The sequence below is a fragment of the Myodes glareolus genome, chromosome 18 (genome assembly GCF_982192425.1).
Source record: "Myodes glareolus chromosome 18, mMyoGla1.1, whole genome shotgun sequence".
Taxonomy (NCBI): Eukaryota; Metazoa; Chordata; class Mammalia; order Rodentia; family Cricetidae; genus Myodes; species Myodes glareolus.
The window spans coordinates 14318821-14344787 of NC_142043.1; the positions used below are offsets into that span (position 1 = coordinate 14318821).

The window sequence follows — 25967 nt, forward strand, 5'->3', positions numbered from 1 at the left end:
TTAAAATTATGTGTATGTGAGTGTATACGTATATGCATACTAGTGACTACAGAGGCTTCAAGAGAGTGTCAGAACCTCTAGGCCTAGCTTTGCAGGCAACTGTGAGCCACCCAGTTTGGGTATTGGGCACAAAACTAGGCAGGCAAGGGGTGCACATATACACACAAACACACACATATGTGTATGCGTACATATGTATGTGTCTATGTGTATATACACACATGTGTGTATATATATGTGTATGTGTGTATATATACATACATGTGTATATATTCATGTGTGTATACGGAATGATGAATATAAAAAAGATTGATCACCACTCTCTATTATATTAAGAATTAGTATAATTAATTAAGCAGTCATTGTTTTCACTTGTGACAATTTTTTAAATAGAAATGCTCAAACTTTCAAAAATCAACACATGGGAAAGCATATGGTTCTGTCAATTGATATAGAAAAGCGAGAAAGAAAATTCAGCACCGATTTATGATTAACAAAATTCTCAACAAGAGAGAAATAAAATGTCCTGAACTTGACAAAGAGCATCTATAAAAATTCTATACCCAGCATGGTACTCAATGGTGAAAATGAAAGGCTATCCCCTTGAGACCAGGACAAAGCCTTGCTGGACACTTTCCATTGTCAACAGAGCGCTGCAAACCACAGCCAATGTGATTATAAGAAAACAAAAGGACAGAAATAAAAATAATGCCTACATCAAAGAAATCATCGAAATCTACAAACATTCCTAGCTATTGGTTGGGAATACAGCTTGGTAGTAGAGGGCTTGCCAAACACGCACAAGGTCCTGAGTTCTATCCCTGTTACCCTAGAAAGAAATAAAGAGCAATCGTATGTCTGCAAACAAGTTGCATAAAACTGAAAACCAAAACTTTAAACAACAGCAAAAGACCATAAATAAGCCAGACAGAGTGTAAAATCACTTACAACCCTAGTACTTTAGAGGCCAAGGCAGGAGAGTCATCACAAATTCCAGGCCAGGCTGAGGTACCTATGTGTCCCCTTCAGAATGAGCCCCGGCTTCAACACCCTGCCCCAATTGACCCCTCAAAAATTTCTAAAATAAATGAAATAATAGGAATAACATAGTTTTTTTAGAAATCTGTTTGCTTGAAAAAGCCATCAGGGCATTGACACAGAGACTCTGACTCACAGACATCTATATTAAATCTGTGAATTATCTTCTGAACCAGAGTACAAATGGTGCTCAGGGAAAGCTCAATTGGGATTATACTAACATTCAGAGGAACAAACACATTCCTCTGCTTCACTGTGACAGGCAGACAATTTCCTCTCAGAGCACATTCACAGTTTAAAGTAATCGATAGATTAATTAAAAGTAAAACTATCCAAATCCCAGTAAAACAAAATTCTATAGTTTATGTAAGATCAATGGAACTAACTTTGTCTTCATGGGGGTGCAAACATTTTAACTGTTACAAATAGGGATTTTTTTTATCTCTTTTGTGGTCTACCAAAATCCCCTGGTATCAATCCAAAAGTCCTCAGTCTGTGGGTAAAGAAAGGTAAACAAGAGAATGGAGAGAATTGATGTGGTCTCTCGGGGTATTGAAGGCCCTTGAGCCAGATCATTCCGGTGAGATTTTGGTTCTGGTGACTGAGTCACAGATATTCATTGCAGTCTCCCACATGCACTGACTCTCCATGGTGACCTGGAGAAGCTCCCCCCACCTGCCCTCGCTCTACTGTCATCCCTGTGCCGAGCTGATCCAAACCCTTCTTGTTCTCTTCTCACCTATGTTCACCTGTGGCTAGAAACTTCTCCCAGCACTAAGGCATTTCTCTCATGTCCTGCTCAAAGATACTTGTTGAGAATCAGAGAGCAAGAAATAGGTGTCAATTGAATATACACCTAGAGGTGGTATTTCAATGAGTTTATATTACATTTCCTTGCTGCAAGGCTCAGGGAATAGCAAGAAGAGGATGTAACTGGAGGCTTCTCTCCTTCCTGCCAGTTCCTGAATATCCATTCTGAGAATTAATATTAATTACAAACTGCTCGGCTAATGGCTCAGGCTTATTACTAACTAGCTTTTACATTTTATATTAACTCATTTCTATTAATCTATGTATTGCCACATGGCTATAGTACGACCTCACATCTTGCTTCTCCAGTGGCTGCTGGCATCTCCCTGACTCTGCCCTTTTTCTCCCTATATCTCTGTTTGGATTTCCCACCTGGTTCTATTCTGCCTGGCTATTGGCCAAATCAGTTCCTTTTAATAAAGAAATAAACCAATGGTAATAAAACATATTCACAGCATACAAAAAGATAGCCCACAACATTTTCCCTTTTCTGTGTGTATGGGTCTACCAGGTGCCCTAGCACAAGGTAATGATGAAATTGATTAGTTATTAATAGAAAATGTCCTGGGGGCCTCAGAATTCCATAAAAACACTATGTAAATGGAAAAGGTTTGAAAAAGGATTTTTCCATCACTTGGCAGCAACCCAAGGAAATTGTGAAAAAATATTCTTTTGTTCCTTGTATAGTCAAACTCCATGACCTGCAGGAAATAACCCTATAAAGGTATGCAAAGAAATGAAATTTAGCAAACAGATGTGCTTCATTTTTCAAAAATAGGAAAATTAAAATATGTACACCATATAATAGATACATATTCAGGATTCCAATGGGCAACTGTTTTGAGTTCTGAAAAGGCTGATTCTGTAATTACACACCTATCAGAAGTTATGGCCATCGTGGTAATACCTACATAAATTAAGACTGACAATGCTCCAGATATATTACTAGTAAAATAAAACAGATTTTTGCATAATATAATATAAAGCATATTACAGGTATACCACAAAATCCTATAGGACAAGCAGTTTTGGAAATATCTAATTGCACTTTAAAAGAAAGGGGGTAATAAATACCCCCCAGAGATAGACTACATAATGCCTTAGCAACCTAATTTTCAAAATGCTAATAAGAAAGAAACAACAACTGCAGAGACAATCAAATGATTGTGGGACTGCTAAGCTAAACCAACAGAAGGTATCTTGACTTCAAGATTTGGGTGTAAGGATATGTTGCTTTGGAAAAGAGGTTCTGCTTCTGTTTCCACAGAAGATGAAGAGTTGTGAATTCTTCTGGCTAATGTGGCTTGATCAAGGAAGACTCCCTGAGAGGTTTCCATGGGAGCAATGACCCAGGTGATCCAATATCCAGAACAGCTTCACAGCAACTGGATAAGAGTATCCAGTCTCACAGATTGCTACAACCAAGTTTTAACCATAATTCTAATTTTTCTCAGGATTCCCATATGATTAACAGCATACCCAATAAGCAGGAATTATTATAGAAAACTATACCCAAACTCCCAAAATATTGTTTATAAATGTTCATTTTCATTTGAAGGGGGCTGGTTATAAATTATTAAAGGTCATAGCCAATCTCTTTCTAAAGAAAAAAGGGGGATATGATATACAAATGATTAAAAAAGCAGATTATTGAATCTACTTTAATCCAAAAAAACAACTGTCAATCTCAAAATACTTTATAATGGTATAAATTTTGGTTTATTGATACAAATTTAAGGTCAATTTTGTTATATGTATACTACTCTGGTTTAAGGTATTATCTTTATGTAGCTCATTGAAAAAATGTAATGTATAGTTAAAAATACAAATTAGTAGTCATCTACAATAGTCAAACTTACGTTATATTAATTAGATTTTCTAGATATGCAGAGATATATTTCAAATAGTTAGGTAATGTTCAAAGACTTACAGAATACGACATTTAAAACGATTTAAGAACTTAAACAGTTCTCAACAGTGAAAGATGCCTGCTCCTGGAAGCACCAATTACTTCAAGAGGATGATGGGCATCAAAGAAGCTCTTCAAGGAGTTTGCTTTCAGTGTGTCAAGATTAGCCATTTGTGCAAAAAAAAAATGTTCTTGCCTGGACTGCTTGATAATATGCTGTATGAGCTATACATGTTGGACCCACAGAAAAATGACTGCTGAACAAGGTGGAGCAGTCCTTTACGGTTCCTGCTTCATGGAAGAGTCTGCCAGACATTCTGCAGGACACAGAAGAAAGTGACTGAAGAATTTTGCCAAAATAGGCGGGACAGTCCTTCAGATTTCCTGCCTCACTGACAAATCTGCCAGACATTCGTGGCCTATAGATTAAAGATGGATGCCCCAACATTACTAAAGAACTTTGGGTAACTGTCTAGGAAGCCAGATACCTCTGTCATTTCTAGAGTTTTGGAAGTTGCTTACAATGCACATCCCGGTTACTTAGGTAACATCATATCCTTCAGGGGACTTTGATGGAGTTGAAGACTAGATAGTTATAATTGTAATTTTCCTTAGTTATGATAAAAGAAAAATTAGATATGAAATGTTACTCAAAGAGATGAAACAGATGATATAATATTTTATTTAATTTTGTCAAATACAAATAGACTAAATATTTTAACTGTAATTCTTTCTTGATAACCATTTTGCTATATGTATTTTTACTATGTTAAAGTTAAAACCTTCCTTTTTAACTAGACAGCAAAGGGAGATGATGTTGGATGCCCTTCTGTATGCTGTGAATATGTCTTATTATCATCGGTTAATAAAGAAGCTGATTTGGCCAATAGCCAGGCAGAACAGAGCCAGGAGGGAAATCACAACAGACACAAAAAGAAAGAAGGTAGAGTCAGGGAGACATCAGCAAAAGCAAGATATGAGGTCAAAAGCCACAGACCTCATGGTAAATACAGATTAACAGAAATGGGCTAATTTAAGTTGTAAGACCTAGTTCATAATTAGCTTGAGATAATAGGCTAAAACATTTGCAATTAATATTAAGCCTCAGAGTGGTCATTCGGGAACTGGCCGGTGGGAGAGAAATGTCCACTTACAGGAACGAGTGGAGAATTCTAAGAGACTGGGAAGGAATAGCATGTCTTCTGGATGTGGCAGAGCTGTGCATTCATGAGCTCCTGTAGTGGCGTGCTCAAGGTATGCACAGGCTCAAGTCAACATGGGTGGGGGGGTACACACTTGATGGCTGCCAGAAGAGGAGAAATCCATTTTCTCTAAGGTGTAGCCTCTGATAGGTTATCCAGGCTCTACATTCATGGCTATATGAGCAGTACTAACTCTATTCCGTGTGTATTAACTACAAAAGAGGACACCAAGTTTGGAAGAAGACAGGGGAAACGATCTGCAAAGAGCTAGAGGGGGAGAGGAGCGGTGAATGTTCCTGAAAATCACCATATGCACATATAGAATTCTCGAAATAACATTTTTAAAAATAAATACCATTGAGTCTGCTGACAAAAGTCCACCTGCTTGGCTTAAACAACATTATATAACTGATATAGGATCACATGGCCAAATTTCTACTCGAAAGCTTATATGTTAGTGACAATATTTTCCAAAAGACAAATCTCTCTCTGAATGAGATGGTGTCACTTAGCTTACTGTTTGAAACTGTTCTAGGGTCACTTGGAACTCATGGGAACTTAAGTATACTATCAAAACCTAATGATATTTTCCATTGGAAAAATGAATTTTTTTTTTTGATTTTTCAAGACAGGGTTTCCTTGTAGTTTTAGAGCCTGTTCTGGAACTAGGTCTTCTAGACCAGGCTGGCCTTGAACTCCCAGAGATCTACCTGCCTCTGCCTCCCAAGTGCTGGGATTAAAGGCATGAGCCACCGCCCAGCTGGAAAAAACAAAATCTTAAAATTCACAAGGAATCACAAAGGCCCCAAATAGTTGTAGGAGTCTTAACCAAATTAACAAAGCTGGAGTCAGTGTACCATATGACCTAAAAGGTACTAAAAGGCCACCGTAATCAAAAGAGCACAAAACCAATTACACAAACCCAAGAGAGCCCTGAAATTGATCCACTCATTTATGACTTCTTATACAGATGCCAGTTTTCTTAAGAAGTGGTATTGGAATAGTTGGGTATCAATATGCAAATGAAGAAATTAGTTCTTATACAGTGTATAAAATCAGCTCAAATGGATTGATTAAACTTGTATGTGTGAAACTGCCAGACAAAGCACAGAGGAAAACGCCCCTGATACTGATCTGGAAAAATGAGGATTTGAAGAATCCAAATGCTCAGAAAACAAAAGTGAAATCGCACAAACTAGCTGACTCTAAACTAAAACTCTTCCATACAAGTAAGGAAGACACAGCTAAGTGGACAGACAACCTAGGGGATAGGATGAGATAGGTGTGAAACACATATCTGATAAAAGGTTAGTTTCCAATACAAGCAGCTCAAACAACTCTTTAGTAAGAACAAAGTGGATCTACAAAATATACAAAGATCTAAGCACACTGTTCTTAAAAGAAGAGTCAAGAACTGAGTAAGAGATGACTCAGCAATTTGGAGTGCTCAATGGACTGACTGGAGAGATGGCACAGCAGTTTAGAGGGCTCACTGTGCTGGCTGGAGAGATGATTCAGGGGTTGTACTTCCAGAGGAGCCCAGTTTGATTTCCAGCACCAACACTGAGCAGCTTGCATCTGCCTATAACTTCACTTTCGGGGAGTCCATCACCCTCTTCTGAAGTTATGTACATAACCACCACGCCCAACATACATATGCATAAACATAAAAATATTTAATAAAAAGACCTACAAAATATTCAACAAGTTTATAAAAACAAACAACTTGAACTATCATTGTCAGGGAAATGGAAAACTAAACCTCATAGAATTGTTAGAATTGTATTATCAAATGAAACAGAAGTGTCAGAGGACAAAGACAAAAAAAACCACTGGAGACTGTTTTTTCTAAATGCACATTAGTATAGCCATGTAGAAGATAATGTGGGGGTCCCTCAAAAGATTAACAGTAGAACTACTGTGTGATCAAGCTATCCAACTACCTAATTAACAGCCCAAGGATGTGAAATTAACATGCCAAAAAGATAACTTCACCTTCATGTTCACAGCAGCATGCTTTACAGTGACTATGACATGGGATCAAAGTGTGCTGGTCTGCAGATGAATGAGGAGAATGTGATATGCATGTGTATGATGAAATATCATTCAGATTTTTAAAAGATGGAAATTCTGCAACTGTACAAAAAGAGCTTGAGGACAAATAAGACAGGCCCAGAGGGACAAGAGGCTGGTAATCTCAAAAGTAAAAATTTGGCTCACAGAACTAGTGTTTAGAAACGTAGTTCTTGGGGGGCTGGGTGGTAGGAGACTTGAGGAATGTTGGTCAAATAATACAAAATTCTATATAAACTGGAGAATATGTTAAAGAGATATGGTGTAAGAAATAGAATACTAAATGCTCAAAGAGTGCATAAATATTTTCACACAAGAATGATTAAGTATGTGAAATAATATACAGGTCAATGACTTGGTTTGGCCATTACAAAACATGTACATCAATAATATATCAATCTAGAAAACGTTAACAAAACACATACTTTTTCTAGAAGACTCAAAACTTCCAAACAAAACCAAAGCTTACCAGAATTCTAATTGGCTTCACTACTTTTCTTGTAATGACACCAGGGGCTCTCAAGCGGATGGCTTCTAGAACACACCACTTAATTAGAAGGAGCTTCTTCAAGTCATCGTCAGATACTTTAATCTTATCTTTCCCTGTGAAGAGAATTGTTTAAAGATTAAAGAAAAGATGCACTAGAGAGACCAGAAAGTGGTTTTGAGCAAGATCATCAACGCAGGATAAGCTCACCAAAGAAAGTGTTGCTGGGGTGTATAGATTTTGTTTCCTTTATGTGTCAGAATGGACTGGCACCCAACCCTAGCTGTAACACTCGTATGGCTACAACATGGCTAAGATGGTACCTGTCTGGAAAGCGGTTCTGTTGTTCCTCATCTCATTCTTCCTTGTCAAAACCCCCATTGCATTTAACGAAACGGCAGTAAAAGACTGGCAGTATAAGGGGACAATACAACAGGCCAGTAAAGTAAATGTTTCCAAAAAGTGCTGGGCAGCCTTAGCCATTGGGGGATGCAAATCAACATTGCCTTAAGGGGCTGGAAGACAGCTCAATTGGTGAAGATTTGCCATGCAAGCATGGAGAACTGAGTTTGAATCCCCAGCATCTATGTAAAAAGCTAGGTGGGCTGAATGTCAGCATTAAGAAGGTAGAGACAGAGGTCCTTGGGCTTATAGGCCAGTCAGTCTAGCAGAATCAGTGAGCTCCAGGCTCACTGAAACACCTGTCTTGAAAGATAAGGTAGAAGACATCTACCATTGACCACTACCTCCTACAAGCTGATGTACAGAGTGTTCCAGGGATTCTGATGTCCTCTTTCAGCCTTCAGAGGCACTGCATGTACATGGTGCACATATATACATATAGATAAAAACATATATACATGTAGATAAAAACAGGAGATCAAGGGAATACAAATTTTTAAAAAAAGAAGTCAAACTCCCACTATTTGCTGATTATATGATAGCTTACATAAGCAACCCCAAAAATTCTACCAAGGAACTTCTACACCTCATAAACACTTTCAGTAATGAATCAGGATACAAGATTAACTAAAAAAAAAACCAAATAGACAAATAAAAAATAGTAGCCCCCCATTCTACAGATGAAAAATGGGCTGAGAACGAAATCAGAGAAACATTGCCCTTCACAATAGCCACAAATAACATAAAATATCTCAGAGTAACTCTAACCAAACAAGTGGAAGACCTGTATGACAAGAACTTTAAATGTTTGAAGAAAGAAACTGAAGAAGAGTAAAAATGGCAATCTTGCCAAAAGCAATCTACAGATTCAATGCAATGCCCATCAAAATCCCAGAAAAATTCTTCAGAGACCTTGGAAAGAATGGTATTCAACTTCACATGGAAAAGCAAAAATCCAGGATAGCCAAAACAATCCTGTACAACAAAGGAACTTCTGGAGGCATCACAATCTCTGACTTCAAATTCTACTACAAGGCTACAGTACTGAAAACAGCCTGGTATTGGCATAAGAACAGACAGGAGGACCAATGGAACTGAATCAAACACCTGGATATTACTCCACACACCTACGAACACTGATTTTTGACAAAGAAGCAAAAAATATCAAATGGAAAAAAAGAAAACATATTTAACAAATGGTGCTGGCATAACTAGATATCAACATGTAGAAAAATGAAAATAGATCCACATCTATCACCTTGCACAAAATTCAAGTCCAAATGGATCAAAGATCTCTACATAAAGTCAGCCACACTGAACCTTATGGAAGAGAAATTGGTAAGTACACTTGAATGCATTGGCACAGGAGAGCACTTTCTAAATATAACACCAGTAGCACAGACACTGAGAGAAACAATTAATAACTGGGATCACCTGAAACTGAAAAGCTTCTGTAAAGAAAGGACACAGTCAACAAGACAAAACAGCAGCCTACAGAATGGGAAAAGATCTTCACCAACCCCACATCAGACAAATGACTGAGCTCCAAAATATACAAAGAACTCAAGAAATTAGTCATCAAAAGAACAAATAATCAAATAAAAAATGGAGTACAGACCTAAACAAAGAACTCTCAATAGAGGAATCTAAAATGGCTGAAAGACACTTCAGAAAATGCTCAACACCTTTAGCCATCAGAGAAATGCAAAATAAACAACTCTGAGATTCCATCTTACACCTGTAAGAATGATCAAGATAAAAAACACTGATGACAACTTATGCTGGAGAAGATGTGGGGTAAAGGGAAAACTTCTGCATTGCTAGTGGGAGTGCAAACTGGTACAGCCCCTTTGGATGTCAGTGTGGTAATTTCTCAGAAAATTAGGAAACAACCTCAAGATCCAGCAATACCACTTTTGGGTATATATCCAAAGGATGCTCAATCATACCACAAGGACATATGCTCAAATATGTTCATAGCAGCACTGTTTGTCATAGCCAGAACCTCAAAACAACTTAAATGTCCATTGACCGATGAATGGATAAGGAAAATGTGGTACATTTATACAATGGAGTATTACACAGTTAAAAAAAATGACATCTTGAAATTTGCAGGCAAATGGATGGAGCTAGAAAACATCATATTGATTGAGGTAACCCAGACCCAGAAAGACAATTATCATATGTACTCATTCATAAGTGGCTTTTAGACATAAAGCAAAAAAAATTAGTCTACAAATCAAAATCCCAGAGAACCTAGACAACAACGAGGACCCTAAGAGAGACATACATGGATCTAATCTACATGAGAAGCAGAAAAAGACAAGATCTTCTGAGTAAGTTGGAAGCATGGGGACCATGGGAGAGTGCTGAAGGGGAAGGTAGATGAAAGGAGGGGAACAGAAAAAAATGTATAGCTTAATAAAATCAATTAAAAAAGATGGAAAAAAGAACAAAGTATGTATAGAGATTTTGTGTATGAAAACATCACAATGAAACTATGTTAATAAAGTTAATTTTATAAGACACACACATACACACACAACACACAGAGATACACACAGATACATACACGCAGAGATACACACAGACACACAAAGAGACACACACACAGAAACATAAAAAGTGACCTGGCCTTTCTTCCTGACAATTATTGTTTGTTTTTGTCGTTTTGGTTTTGGTTTGACAAATGGAGACCAGGTCTGGCCTTGAACTCAATCTTAATCCTTCTGATGGCTTCGACTGAAAGCATGCACCATCATGCCCAGCTCTTTTACTTTTCTATTTAGTTATTTCTTATAGAATCCAAAGACAGGGACAGTGGGGTAAGGGGTGGCTTCTCTAGAATGAAGAGCATGCCCTCTGAACACAGACACACCAGACTTTCCTAAGATGAATAGATGTCGATACCTAAAAAAGGAGTGGAGGTCAATCTTTACACAATCTTCAGTGTGGCCGTGGAATTTCAGTCAGATTATACCACTTAATGGTGAACAATTCAAGGAAAAATGCATTTTGAAAATTCCTCGGAATAGCACTGCTTTCAGTTTGGTCTCGACATCACTTAGTAAGTCACTGTGACCAATGCACCAAGTTTATCCCTGTATCCTCTTCCACTCTGTCTCCCCACAGGACCAGAGACAATGAGCCAGCTGACCACGGACGAATCCTAAGAATTCCTGAGGTAAAAGAAGACTTTACTACATTAAGTGGGTCCTCTCGTTTATCTGCAGTGGTCACGACAGCTGACAAACATCAGTGCATCAGGACCTGGGCAGTTGTTTTAACCGCTCTGCTCAGGAGAGAAGCAGGTGGATGTCTGAGAGTTTGAGGCCAACCTGGTCTACAGTTCCAGGCCAGGTGGGGCTTCAAAGGGAGACTCAAAATAAAAAAATTAAAACAAATAAAATGAGAATAATAAATCAATCAAAAATAAAATCAGTTGCCATCAGCAATTATAAGAGGCTCCCTTCCCTCAGAGGTGTCAGGTGATGAGTACATGTACACGTGCACACATGTATGTGTCTGTGTGTGTGTCTCTATATCTGTGTGTGTATGCTTGTGTGCCTCTGTATATGTGTGTGTGTATCTGTGTGAGTACATGCATGCACCTGCTTCTCTGTGTACACACATGTGGTAGCCAGACGTTGACAGTGGGCAGTTCCTCTCCTGTTCTCTACTGTATTTTCTGAGTCTGTCACTAAATCTGGAGCGTAGAATTTTGACTAGACTGGCTTGGCCAGAGGGTCCTCTGTATCTGTCTGTCTCCACTGCAACCCCAGGATATCATGTGTGCTCATGCCTGGTTTTTGTGGTGCTGGGGAGCTCAGCTGGGCCACCATAATTGTGTAGTGCGCACTTAACCCACTGAGCCATCTCCCCAGCCCTATTATGTCTTGAACACTTCCCTAAGTCCTAGCTTGTTCCCACTCCCTTGGCTCTGCTCAAGAGTCTAAAAGGCTTCTCAGAGCACAACAGCCAACACTGAGCCCTTTTTCCCCCATTACAATCGCCCCTGTTGTCTTGCCATGACAGAAAATGGTTGGAATCTGCCAAGTTGCTAGAGCTTTCGATCAGTCATCCCTGCTGCCTCTGACTGACACTGGGACAGAATACGGAATTTACACTTGGTTCTTTGGCTCCTCAAACTTCAGCGGACCACTGAGTGACAGGGGAGAGAGGTGTGTCTTTTATCCATACTTGAACTTACCTTAGTGAGGTGATGCTGAGAAGACAGGGGAAAGTTATCCAAGAATTCAACTCTGGATCCTAAGATTGGAACTCTGAGCCCTCAACCCACACCTCAACTTCTGGGGGAGCTTAACTTCTTGATTACATCAACCATGTTTGTGAAAGGCAACATCCCTAAAATCTCTTCTGGAGTTTTTTAACACACCCATGTTTTGGGAGGGTCACACACACCAGTTCTAAGCGGCAAGACATCCCACTGTTGGTCCCGTTCAGATGCTTCCCTCTATCTGGCTACTCCCCTACATAGGTGATGACAAGCTTCATAATAAATAAGTGATGGTAATCTCACTGTTAGGATGGAAAGTTCCTCTGAACTCTGCATTATTAGGGCAAATCACTGCAGCTTGAGGAGGGCTTGGAAACCCCCAATTCGCAGCTAAGATGGACAGAGTTTGAATAACATGGGGGCTACTGCTTTCTGTGGTTATTTAAAGCGAGAGCTCTAAAGTGGGGTTTAGCCCTGGTCATATGTCTGCAGTCATGGGCAGAAGTGCACAGTGTCTGGTCGTATGTGTGCAGTCACGGACAGAAGTGTACAGGGGTACACTTTCAAGGTCTCCACTAAGATCAGGGAGCTAGTACAGGAATTGGATTAAGTTCTACAACACCCAGTTGGTGTCTGAAGAGAAGTATAAAAGGCCTCGGTGTAGAAAGATAATGCCAATGTTTTCTCTTTGGCAAATACAGCCTACATACCCCTTTATGGACGCTCACATGGAGTCTTGGAGACTGTGTGACCTTTGTACATTACCCAACCTGTTCACCTGGCTCAGCTGGCGTACCTAACATAAAGGAGGAGCAGTGACTGCATCTGCCTTATAGAGCTGTTGTCAGGGCTGTAGAGGCAAATGTGTGTAAATCTCTCAAAGTCCTAACTGTCAAACGGCATTAACTCAGCAAAGGCCACCCTCATTATGAGTCCCTCTGCCCTTTGGACCTGTTTGGAAGGCTGGCTCCCACTCACCCTTCAGGTCACAGGTGACAGAGCCTCTCCCCAACCATCCCAGTTCTCTCCCAACTCACCACCATGCCATTATATCTTCATGGGTGTGATACAGAAATTAATCCAGCTTATAATACTATCATTGGATTCCCCAAATGTAATAATGTTTCTTTTCTTTCTGAACCTCATTTATTTAAAACCCATTGATGTGTGATTATGATCTAACACAATGTCTTGTACATACATGGGAAACAGTCTATACATTATTATTAATGGGATAAATGAATGGACAAGTGGGCTGATTCTAAAACAGTAGAAGAGAAGGTCAATTTTTAAAAGCTGTGCATGCAGACAATGGGAAAGGTTTAGAGACAATTCTGAGGAAGAATGGGGAAAATGTTTAAATTACTTAGAATTTAGTGCAAACCTTGCATATACTGGACCCAGGAACTGACAGTTCTGGGACGTTCCCCAGTGATCTTACGCTGCAGGTCTGCGGATCATACTTTAATCACAAACACAGTGACGGATTAAAAGAAAAGGAAGGGAGCTGTGAACACCCTGCCTTAGATATGCACGGTCCTGGGTTCGATTCCCAGTGTAGTAAGTCAGTTAATAAACAAACAAATAAATGATTCTCTTGTGTTTTATTCAATAAATATTCTCATTTGAAAACTGCTCTTATTACTATAGCAATTTTGAAATTATCTCTTCGATTTAAACACAAAAGTAAATAAATTTAGAGAGTGAAAATTATGACTTAAATCAGAGTTAGATCAGAAGTCCAAGTGCAGGTATTGACACCAACCATCACTCACCTGGGTTTGATTTCTGTCAGTGTATATGAAAGGACTTTTAGTTCTCATGCTGAGCCATAAATCTAGGTCATAATTCATCAACCCTGACAATTTTTAATCCAGAAATTCTATCCACTTCAAGATTACATTCTAATTGTATTTGTGGGTGTGTTGGGGGTTGAGTGTGTGTCAGGGTGCACACACAGAGGTCAAAGTAACTCAGGAAGAGTCCATTCTCTCTTTACACCATGTGGGTCCTGGGCATAAGATCCAGGTCTTTAGGCTTCACGGTAGGTGCAGTTATGCCCTGAGCCATATCACCAGTCCTACGTTTTATAACTTTTGTAACTACAAAGTTGTCAGCTCCTTCTGAGCAGTGGCCAAGCTTTCTATCTTTCTATCTATCTATCTATCTATCTATCTATCTATCTATCTATCGTCCATCCATATATTATTTATATACCTACCAACCTATTATGTTTATCTAGCTATCTACCTATCATTCATCTACGTACCTGTTATCTGTATACCTATCTACTTACCTACTATCTATTTATCTATCTATTATCTAATATATATCTACCTACCTACCTATCAGTTACATTTATCTCTCTATCTACCTAGCTATCTATCATCTGTCTGCCTATCTACAGTGTTGGAAGTCCTTCTGTTTATGTGCTGCTTGTGTTGGTTAATGAATAAGGAAACTGAGCATATAGCAGGGCAGAACAGAGCTAGGCGGGAAAAACTAAACTGAATGCTGGGAGAAAGGAGGTGGAGTCAGAGAGATGCCATGGAGGAACCAGACAAGAAAGACACAAGCTGCCAGCTAGAACCTTGCCAGTAGGCCACAAGCCTTGTGGTAATATAAAATAATAGAAATGGGTTAATTTATGAGGTAAGAGTGAGCTAGAAATATGCATAAGCTAATAGGCCAAGCAGTGTTGTAATTAATACAGCTTCTGTGTGGTTATTTTGGTTCTGGGAAGCCAGGAACAAACAAGCGGCCTTCATACAACAGATTGGCATCCAAATGGTATGGGAAGTCTTTCTGTATATGTGTTGCTTTTATTGGTTAATAAATAAAGAAGCTGCTTTCGGCCAATGGTTTAACAGAATATAGCCAGGCTGGAAAAGAAAAATACAGAGAGTAGGCAGAGTCTGAGAGACGCCATATAGCCGCCACCTGAAACAGATGAGTTGGAACCCTGCTGGTAAGCCACGAGTCTCGTGATAAAATATAAAATAAAGGAAATGGGTTAATACTAAATGTAAGAGCTAGCTAGCAATACGCTTAAGTGATTGACCAAGCAGTGATTTAAATAATATAGTTTCTGAGTGACTATTTTGTGTCTGGGCAACTGGGAACGAACAAGCAGCCTTCCTACTACCTATCTACCTACCTACCTACCTACCTACCTACCTATCTATCTATCTATCCTATCTATGTACCTACCTATCATCTATCTATCTTGACCTCATGTTTCTTTCTTATCTCACAGATAAGACTGGTTCAACAACAATGACAAAAGGCCAAATGCAGCTCACTGCTTTATTTTTTTTTATTTCTTTTCATTGCTTTATTTTTATAAAGATTTGCCTTCCAATAAAAATATCAACACTCATCTGTGGTTGGCTTTGCTGTTCAATGGCAGATAATAGGAGGCCACAGAAATTTTATGGTTCATAAAATCTAAAATACAGGGCCTGGTATGGAAAGAAGTTTATGACTGCCCACAGGCAAGGAGAGAACGAGCTATTATTAGGTTTGCTCAAAGGGCCAATTTTTATTCCGGGTCCTGTATTTTACAAGTGTGATAAATTCTGTGTGGTCTTCACCGCCCTTATCACTTCTATGTTCAAGTGTGCGATGCCTAGTGTGCTATTTTAATCTTAGCAACCCATGGAAAATACAGGACCAGGGAGGAAACACGCTTCTTTAGAGTATGGTTGCCGTGACACTTTTGCTCACATACTCAGAGAGCACATGCGCAGATGTGGTAAGGAGACCTGTTTCCCGGCACTCGGCTTCTACATGTACTCTTTTCTGAACGAGATCTAAGAACACACTGCAGCTGAGTCTCCCCCCTCCTCCCCCTCCTCTCCCACACAGTAGCCTTTTCCTTGCTTTATCAGAGTGCTCACCACTCAGCCATCCTGATCTTTTCAATCTGCTCCATTATCCCTGTGGTGTAACCATCTCCTGGGTACCAAACAGAAAGGGCAATTTGGCAACACATGGCATCTAAGGGAAAACCCCTTGGAATTCAGGTCACACACTGGAAAGAAAGCCTGACAGCAGATGTGTGCCCTTTTGTCTACAAGCCAGCCTGGCTGAAGAATCACCCATCTATTCCCATGTATGTCTTATTCTTGTGAGGCATGTGCCGCCGCAACCCATATGAATGGAGAAATAACAAAGATACCTAATCTCTGTTATACATAAATTGGATTAATTGAGAACGTTGGTAATGAGGGCGAGTTTGGAGGAGTATACAATAGGCCAGCCATTTTTGATAACTGAATAGACCAACTACCTGCAACTTCTGCTATCTGAATATTTTATAGAGAACAAGAAAACATAGGTAAATAGTTAAATATGATATGGTAAGTGATTTACACCAACCTGAAAGTGTGTGTGGAAAACAAAACTAAAATGTGCAGAGAGAATAAGAACAGAAGGAAGGAAAGAAGTAAAGGCAGGCAGGAGGGAGGTAAGAGAAGCCCTCTTAGGGTGTGTACTAAGGCTTGTTGTACAAACCATTCGATGTGTGAAGGGGTGGCCAAAAGGAAAAGGTGTGAGTCTGCTGGGGTTTGCATTACAAGGTGGCAGCTGGCAACAAGGCAGCAGGAGAAGGGGGTGTCCCATTGTCCCTGGAATCCTGGTTCCTGGGTTTCAGTGTCTACTCTCTGCCCTTTCTGTATGGGGCTGCCACACTGCACACCACCTGGACCATGGTTGTCCCAAGTATCATCGTCAAGTGTTAGTTGACCTTATCAAAATGTTAAAACTATGAGGCAAGGGAAGGCAATGTTATACTGTGGCTGGAAACAGCCTACAGTGGAAAGTCTTGTCTGCCATTCGGGCTCCCAGCTATGAGGCTCATTCATAAGGCTCATTCAGAAGCCTATGGCTACAGCACAATGAAACAGGGATGTGGAACGTTTGGTGATCAGTACTAGAAATCAGAGATCTGAAACAGGCTTCAAACCAGTTTCTTCTTGATCCTAAAACCGTGGGAGACTTAGCGAGCTAGGGCCCTCCATAAACAGACATTACAGTTAAGTTAGCCAGGTCCTCCAATTCAGATCCTAACACCGACTTCTCCGAATGACTGGTCTCCCCTAAAATAACTATTTAGAGAAATTATTTTTGAACAAATTCACCAATCATCCCTTCTTTTTGTTTCTGTTTTAGTTCCCTATGGCCATAGCATACAGATAATAAATATTTTTCTACTAGACCAAAGGTAGGGGGTGACAACATTTGGGCTTAATGCTTCAAATCAGATAGGAGGGGTTCCAAAGGGAACTACTCTGGTAATTATCTTCATTGTCAACCTGACAGAAATCACCTAGGAGACAAACCCCTGGGCAGACTGTGACAGAATTTCCCCAGAGGTGTAACTGAGGAGGAAAGACATGCCCTGAATATGGGTGGCACCATTCTGGGGACTGGAGTTACAGACCAAATAAAAACAGGAAAAAGAAGAAAACCAGCTGAGCACCTGTATTTAACCCTCTCTGCCCCCAACTGCAGACCCCTGTACACTTCTGTCCGTGACTGCACACATACGACCAGCCACTGTGCACTTCTGCCCGTGACTGCAGACATATGACCAGACACTGTGCACTTCTGCCCATGACTGCAGACATATGACCAGACACTGTCTGCTGCCCGTGACTGCACACATACGACCAGCCACTGTGCAATTCTGCCCGTGACTGCAGACATACAAGTCACTGTGCACAGAGGCCATCATGGTTTTCCTGAGTGATGGGCAGATCCCTTCAAACCTCACCCATGACAAACCTTCCTCCCTTAAGTTGCTTTTGACTAATATTTTGTCACATTAATGAGAAAAAAGTAACATGTCTCCTTTTCTAACCTCTCCCTGTTTTAACACATACATAGTTCTGACCTGGGATGTTTGAACTTAGGCGTGGTGAAGTTTCTGACCTCCTTTAGAGAATTTTCTAAAAAGTTTTTAATTTTAACTGTCACTATTAGACTAATTGCACTGTAGAAACATTTTATATCGCATTACAGAATACAGAACTGAATGAAAGCTTGCTTCTAGTATGAAATAGCTAAAACTATGATGTACAAATGTATAAGCGATGTGGAAAACAAGTGTTTTAATCATGTATTTTTAGTTTCTCAAATTACAGTGTGATGTGGGAAAAAGAAAGTAGCATTCTTGGACAAGACAAAAGAAATGGCCTAGATTTTCAAACATCTTTCTGATAAAGACCATTTTGTCAAAACTGTGAGAAATGGCTCTGCAGCAGTACTGTCGGGATTTCAGCGGTCATCTCTGGTGTGCTGTTCCAGTCCCGTGGCTCTAAATTTAGAAAGCTCCACTTGGGAGAATTCCAAGGTAATCACCAGGAGAGCCAGAGCCCCGTAGAGACCAAGACCACTACAGAGAGAGGCCAGGAAAGGAGCAGAAGGGGTCACGGGTAAAATTTAGAAACCGCCTGTTTAACGCTTGGCATAAATGCAACAAAATCAAACCTTAGGATATTTGAAAATAAATAAAAGAAATGATGACTCTTGTATTCAGAGAGAGAGAGAAAGAGAGAGAGAGAGAGAGAGAGAGAGAGAGAGAGAGAGAGAGAGAGAGAAAGACTTTTACCTGGCAGTGATAGTAAATGCCTTTAATGCCAGCACTTGGGAGGCCAAGGCAGGCAGATCTCTGTGAGTTGGGCCAACCTGGTCTACAGAGCAAGTTCCACAGCAGTCAGGTACACAGAGAAATCCTGTCAAATTTTTAATGTGCCACATTTAATTTCTAGATGAAAGTCTTAATTACACAGAGACGATATACTATTTTTGTTAAGTATACATTAGAGATTTAAATGCTGTTATTTCAGGTACTGACTGATATTACAAACATGCTACATATCTGCTGAGATCAGGCTGAACCCTGCCCAAATTTATGCCATGTTTTGTAAAATATTCATTTTCAGACTATGTCTTACCTCAAGAAACTCTATTTTACAAGCAGCCTTTTCCTCAGCTTTGACATGAAGGATGACCACCCATTGATGGGCACGTGAAGAAGGCCATCTACCTGTCCACTGGTTCCTTCAACTGGGCTCGGTTCTGTCAGCTCTGCAGCTGAACACAACCATGCAGTTTCACTTCCAGCCAGTGACCCACAGTGTGGCTGACCCACAAGCGCAACTACTTCCCAATGGCTCTGCTTGGCTCATGTTCTCTCTTAGCAATAGAACCTCTGTTACATTTCCATCAGCTCCTCAAAACTTCAGAAATTGCTTGAGTTCTATGGTGGCCTTTTAGACCGTATTAGCCACTCTGTGATCTACACATAGAGCATAGATAGATAGATAGATAGATAGATAGATAGATAGATACATACATACATACATACATACATACATACATACATACATAGACAGACAGAGAGATGATAGATAGATACATACATACATACATAGATAGACAGACAGATAGATGATAGATAGATAGATAGATAATAGAGGTATAGATATAGATGGTATAGATATTATGTGGCATGTAATGTGTGATCGGAGAATTAATATTAGCAATTAAGATTACAATAAAAGCAAATCTTGTTCACCTAGGCCAAGGCTACCAAGGGAAGAGGGAAGTCTGGCAAATTGTTGTCATGGAAATTGGCGTTGCCTGTAATTTACTGTTAGTCAATGATTGAAAGAAGACCCAAACATGATTCCATACTTCTGACATTGCACACTCAAAACATACCTGTGTTATATATAGCTCAAACCGATGCTGGAGGAGCTAGAGCAATGTTAATAACTGATTGGCTACCTAACATCACAGATATGTTAGCTCCTTCATTGAGTCTTCATGGATACCTCCAATACTCCAGTCTCAAATAAGTTAATGTGCCCAACCAGTCGTGAGAGACAGGCTTTTCTCCCAAAGATGGTTGGTCTTCTATAGCCCTCTTCCACCTAGTGGAACAAACAGGCATGCGCTTGTTTGCCTATACCCGGATGACAGACATTCCTGAAAGTTCACGCTCTAATATACTCTTCCCCTTTGCGTTGATCACAAATTAGCCAATCCCATTAGACTGTGAGGTCAAGGTCCCAACAATGCAGTGGGCCATGAGCCCCACCCTGCATTAATATAAACTCACTAAATTGAACTCCCCGTCCAGGTGTGCTTGCTCTCCCAAATCAGGTCATTGTGTATCGTTTTGCAAAAGTAATGATTGTCTTGCCCAGTGACTTTGGCATTGCTTGTACGTCTGTATTGCAACATCATAAATATTCGAATATTCTCTTCCAACACAGGGAGACACGCTGACAGCTTCACAGCAGCCTTTAAGGCTAACAAGAAGCTGCACTCATGCTAATATCCGACATTGCTTTCCAAAGGAGAGCAGGGAATAAAAATGACAAAAAATCACAGCCTAAAAGGATCTTGGACATACGAGCACAAGACAATTTATCAGGATATAAATAACTATAATACAAGTCTCGGAGTAGAGGACTCAGGCATCAATGGAATTCATCTCCTCTCGCCTGTGGCTGGAATTTATATAAGCCTAGAAGGGTGGGTAGGAGTCAGCCAACCAGAAGGAAAAATAACAAACTCTAAAATAAGTTATGAAACTATAATTTCTTAGACTTAAGAAGGAATGAGTCAACTAGAACAGCAAAGGATTTCAAAGATAACTCCACTATTTTTTTCATATTTTAAGCACCTTTCTTCATACAAATAGATATACACACATATGTAATAAACACATAGAAGGAATGTTTCTTTAGTCAAATATTAGGTAGCTAAAGAGACATCAGCAGTCTTGGAGGACATTAAAGATGGGGGGATTACCTCACAATCAGCTCTAGACACCATCTCCTGTTACCAAGGTAACAGGAGAAAGGGAAGCACCACAATTCCTTAAAATTTAAAGTATCATATAAAAAGGTGGGCTTTGATGAAGTCTATTGAAGAAAATCTAATTCCTACTGGTCAAAAAAAGGGCCTGGTGGAGATATGCTATTCTGATGGATCTAAAAGACATTTTAAATATCATTGTCCTTTCCCTTATGCTCATCCAACAGCACCTGTCAATCACCTAGCCAGAAGATCATGTCTCAAAAAAAAATTGCTTGAAGACAAGCCAATGGAATGGGAGGAATAATTATCCCCTCAAGGAAAACAAAATAAACTTATGCCCTCCAGAAACCCTCTCAAGGCAGTTGCTTCCAAATCTTTACTGCTAACTGTGCAAAATAATAACTTGCCCTCTGACTCTTTTCTCTCTGCTTTTCAGATACTGGCCTGAGTCTGAAGCACACTTCCCTTGACACTCTGAGCTGTTGCAATCTTGCTCTGAACACCTCACAACATCTGCAGCTACCTGCAGAGCTCCACTGCTGGCCCCAGCCCAGAAGGCAAGACATGCTTTCTTCCTCTTACCCATGTTCCTCCAGGCTGTTGCCATGGCTTCTTAATGCTTGCCTGCTGCTTCTCTCAAACTCTAATAAAATAGCCCTCAAATTCTTTCTGATTTAGTTTTTAAACTGCTTTTATGGATTCCACAAAAAGGGAACCCTGATTCTCCCATTGTTTATTGAGGTTTTCTGTCCCCTCTCCCTGTCTCACAGCCTTTCAGTCCCAAAGAAACACACATTAATCTACATTAATCATAAATTGGTTGGCTTATTAGCTCAGGCTTCTTATTAACTAATTCTTACATCTTACATTAGTCCATAATTCTTGTCTGTGTTAACCATGTGGCTTGATACTTTTCATCAGTGAGGCATTCTCATCTTGCTTCCTCTCTGTCTGGGTGATGACTGCAGACTGACTTTTACCTCTTCCCAGAATTCTCCTGTTCTCATCGCCCCACCTCTACTTCCTGCCTGGTCACCCCGCCTATACTTCCTGCCTGGCAACTGGCCAATCGGTATTTTAATACAATACAAGCGACAAGGTACAAACCATTGTCTCACAGCATCCCGTGACACTGAAACAGCATTCTGTAAAAACCTAACTAATAACTCTGGGGAAAGGATCCATGTTTTGGCAAAAGGAAAATGGCAGGCAGTGATAAGTCTCTCATATATATATATATATATATATATATATATATATATATATAGAGAGAGAGAGAGAGAGAGAGAGAGAATATATCTATCTATATCTATTTATCTATCTATCTATCTATCTATCTATCTATCTATCTATCTATTGTTTTTTTCAAGACAGGGTTTCTCTGTTTAACAATACTAACTGTCTTAGAACTAGCTCTTATAGAACAGGTTGGCCTCGAACTCAGAAATCTGCCTGCTTCTGTCTTCTGAGTGCTGGAATTAAAGGTCCCGAGTGCTGGGATTAAATGTGTGTGCCACCACCACCTGGCCACTTATTTTTAAGACACAATTCAAAGAGCCAAAATCAGAAAGTAGGTTTTAAAGTGAGGATGGAAAGCGAGCTATTTCCCCGCTCCAGGCTCTCTGTATTCTAAGACAGGCATGACTGTACTGCCAAGAGCGTGCAGGAGGAAGAAGGAAAGCACATAACAGATTCCCTGTAAAGTTAGAGCACCCACTCGCCCACTCCTACACAGACCACAGGTCCTCGTTTTCTTCTGAAACCCTGGGTGCTCACTTCTGCCGACTCCCCTGCACAGGTGCTAACATTCCATACACACAGGCCAGCTTAAGATCAGTGAAGCTGAGCTGTGTGCATAAAGGTCGGTGCTCATGAAGAAGAGTGGCTGACAACAAAAACAAGTGACATCACTGTTTGGTTGGAAGTGTCACCCCAGCTGCTGACATCCTTATATCCAGAGAGTCTAGAATGTTTGGGTCCAGGCGTCAGCCTAGCCCCCTAGCACCCCTTTATCCAAGGAGTTGGGATGTTTGGTTGGATACTTCACCCCAGCCCCTGGCATCCATTCTAAAATGTCTGAATAGAACTTTCCATTCCAGGCTCCCTCCCGCCGGAGATGCCGCAGTCCAGACTCCACCTCTGAAAAAGCCCACCAAATGGTGACCCCTCCGTAGGGAGGGTCAAGACCACTCCCACAAGCTCTTTAAACTGCCCCCCAGAGAACAAACATGTGGTCTTTCTGGTTCTCCTTCCCCCTCTCTGTGTTTTCCCAGAAGGCAACCCAGGAGCACTGCCACCCATTAAACCTGGGCTTTTTCTAATTTGGTTTGATTTGGTCTGATTTGGATTATTGCATTGGCAGAGAGGATTGTGGGGTCAAAAAAAAATTACAATAACCTTTGACAAACAGGACCTGATATGACACCATCCAGCAATGATTCCTACCAAAGCTGGGCCCAGAGAACTACTTCCTAAATAATTTCCCTGGGAAGAAAAAGTAATGAATAAAATGTTAGTATTTTATACACTTTCCCCAAGTGCATATGGTGTAACTTGTGTGTGTATGCACATGTGTATGCATGTTTGTGAGCACACCTGTCTGTGGGTACATGTCACGCATGACACATGGAGATCAGAAGTTAAAAACAGTAATTATCCTTGATCGCACCTTATTGAATGAGGCCAGGTTTGTCAACCAAAACCAGAGCCACCAACATGGCTAGGATTAACAGGCAGCTTGCTCTGGAGGCTTGCCGTCTCTGAGTTCCACAGACTGTACTCTGAGGTGGGCCACCACACCCACTCCACATTATGTGGTTTCTGGCAATCCAAACTTCAGGCCTTGTATTGGGACTAGTGAGTTATTAAACACTGAGCCATCCCCCCAGTCCAGGGAGCATAGACTTTCACTTCAAAAATTATTTATTAGTTTAGAAAAATTATAATCTTCCCCTGACTCCTACTCACAATCATTCTGCTGATATCTGGGGGACTGGCTGCCTTCTGCCCTTGTCTGAAGAGTCTGCCTGAGGCTAAAGTGAAGAGTTTTGAATTAATTCCCTTGGCAGAGGAAATCTCAAAACAGCCTAGTGTAGACTCTGTCGTGTGGTTATTAGTGATGACTCTAATGAAGATTTATAATGAAAAGGAGCAAACAAAACAGAGTAAATTACAAAATGTCAAAAAGGAGAAAAGGAACACTGGAAAGTGGAACACTCAGTTCAAGTTACACCCATGTGGACACAGTTTACTTCCTGCTACCTGCATATCACCATGTCTGCCTGTATGCAGCCAGGTCCCTGCCATGACGATAATGGACTGAATCTCTGAAACTGTAAGCCACCACCTCAGTTAAATGCCTTTGTAAGAGTTACCATGGTCATGGTATCTCTTCACAGCAATAAAAACCCTAACCAAGACAGCTGGAAATCTAAAATAGAAACTGAAAATGGTTTTCCTGACACCAAAAATAATTAACCAATAACTGGTTGATGAGTGAAATGTATGGATACTTGGGGGGGGTGAGTTTTGTCTGCTCACCTCATTCAGAGAGCTCACAGGAACTTGTGGAACATGAGGGAAGAAACCCACTCCGGAGACTCCAGACTGAAGATGTATACCAGCATACTAAAGACTAGATTCCCAGGCTTCTTGACCACATATGGCCTGCGCTATTGTTTTAAGCAAATTACACATTTGACTGGGCAGAGAAGCCACTCAAAAGTTTGATATGAAAAAGAATATTCCATATTATCCCCCAAATATTTCTTCCACAGTAAAAAAAAAAAGATGCTTTTTCGGTTTTTCTTTTCTTATAAAACATCAGCATTTTATTTCTGCACAACCTCAGCATGTATGCACTGTTAGCTTGTTTTCCTAGACAGAATACCTGTAAAAAAGACATTCTGTCACATTTGTAAAGTTCACGGGAGAAAGAGTGAGAACAGGTCAAAGACAGGGGCTAGGAAGTTAACCTTTGAGTTCATTGTTGTCTCCTACAAACCCTTTCTCTTGGGCATGTTGTTTGGATTCACTGCAAGGTTTGGAATACTAACTCTTTGAAAGCACAAATTAGGTGGAAATGTTTCTGTCCAAACTGTGAAAATTAAATAGATACACAACTTTCCCTATTTCTTTACTTTAAAGATAAACATGACAGATTCGATATTTTAAAATTTTTATTTAAAAATTGGTGTGGAAGGTCCTTCTGTCTATGTGTTGCTTTTATTGGTTAATGAATAAAGAACTGCTTTGAGCCTCTGGCAGGGAAGAACAGAACTAGATAGAGAAAGCTAGGCTGTATGCTGGGAGGAAGAAGGGCAAAGTCGAAAAAGACATGGAGCCACCAGAGTCAGACATGCTGAAACTTTGCGGTAAGCCACTGCCATGTGGTGATGCATAGATTAATAGAAATGGGTTAAATTAAGATGTAAGAGCCAATAAGAAGTTAGAGTTAATGGGCCAAGCAGTGTTTTAATTAATATAGTTTCTGTGTGATTATTTTAGGTTTAAGCTAGCAGGGTGGCTGGGAACAAACAAGCGGCCCCTCCTCCAACAAAAGATTTTCAGACAATTTATCTTGATTACATTCTTTCAACTCCCCAAACTGCTCCAGATTTTCCCCACATTGCTACCCACCTAACTTAATGGTGTTTTCCTCTCTTTGATTTTTCGTTGAGAAAAGATAGACAACTAATTCCAATGTCTCACTGTGCTTCCTGTGCTTCCTGTGTGTTCTGGCTATCCTGACTTTATGATCAGTTTTAATCTGTCATGGGGGTCTGGCTTTAGTAATTTATACTTCTAACAATTTAGTTATGATTACTACCATTGTTATCATAGCTATTTTTGATGTTTTAAGTTATTTGGATAATTTCAAGAAAGTCGTTGTAATTGTCATCATGATTAATTAAATGTACAGTAATTTGAAAACGTGAAGTAATTTGACATTTTCATGATACTAAACCCTGCCAT

The 25967-nt window shown here is 40.1% G+C and overlaps 1 protein-coding gene across 4 annotated transcripts in view; it reads right to left on the reverse strand.

The window, feature by feature from the left end:
* Cyp39a1 (cytochrome P450 family 39 subfamily A member 1) overlaps positions 1-25967 on the reverse strand; it is an 89413-nt gene that overhangs the window by 16398 nt on the left and 47048 nt on the right. For all 4 annotated transcript variants that reach the window (XM_085679354.2, XM_048445209.3, XM_085679355.2 and 1 more), the window contains exon 8: positions 7502-7635. In XM_085679354.2, the coding sequence (XP_085535480.1) occupies positions 7502-7635 (134 nt within the window). The remainder of the gene's footprint in view (positions 1-7501; positions 7636-25967) is intronic.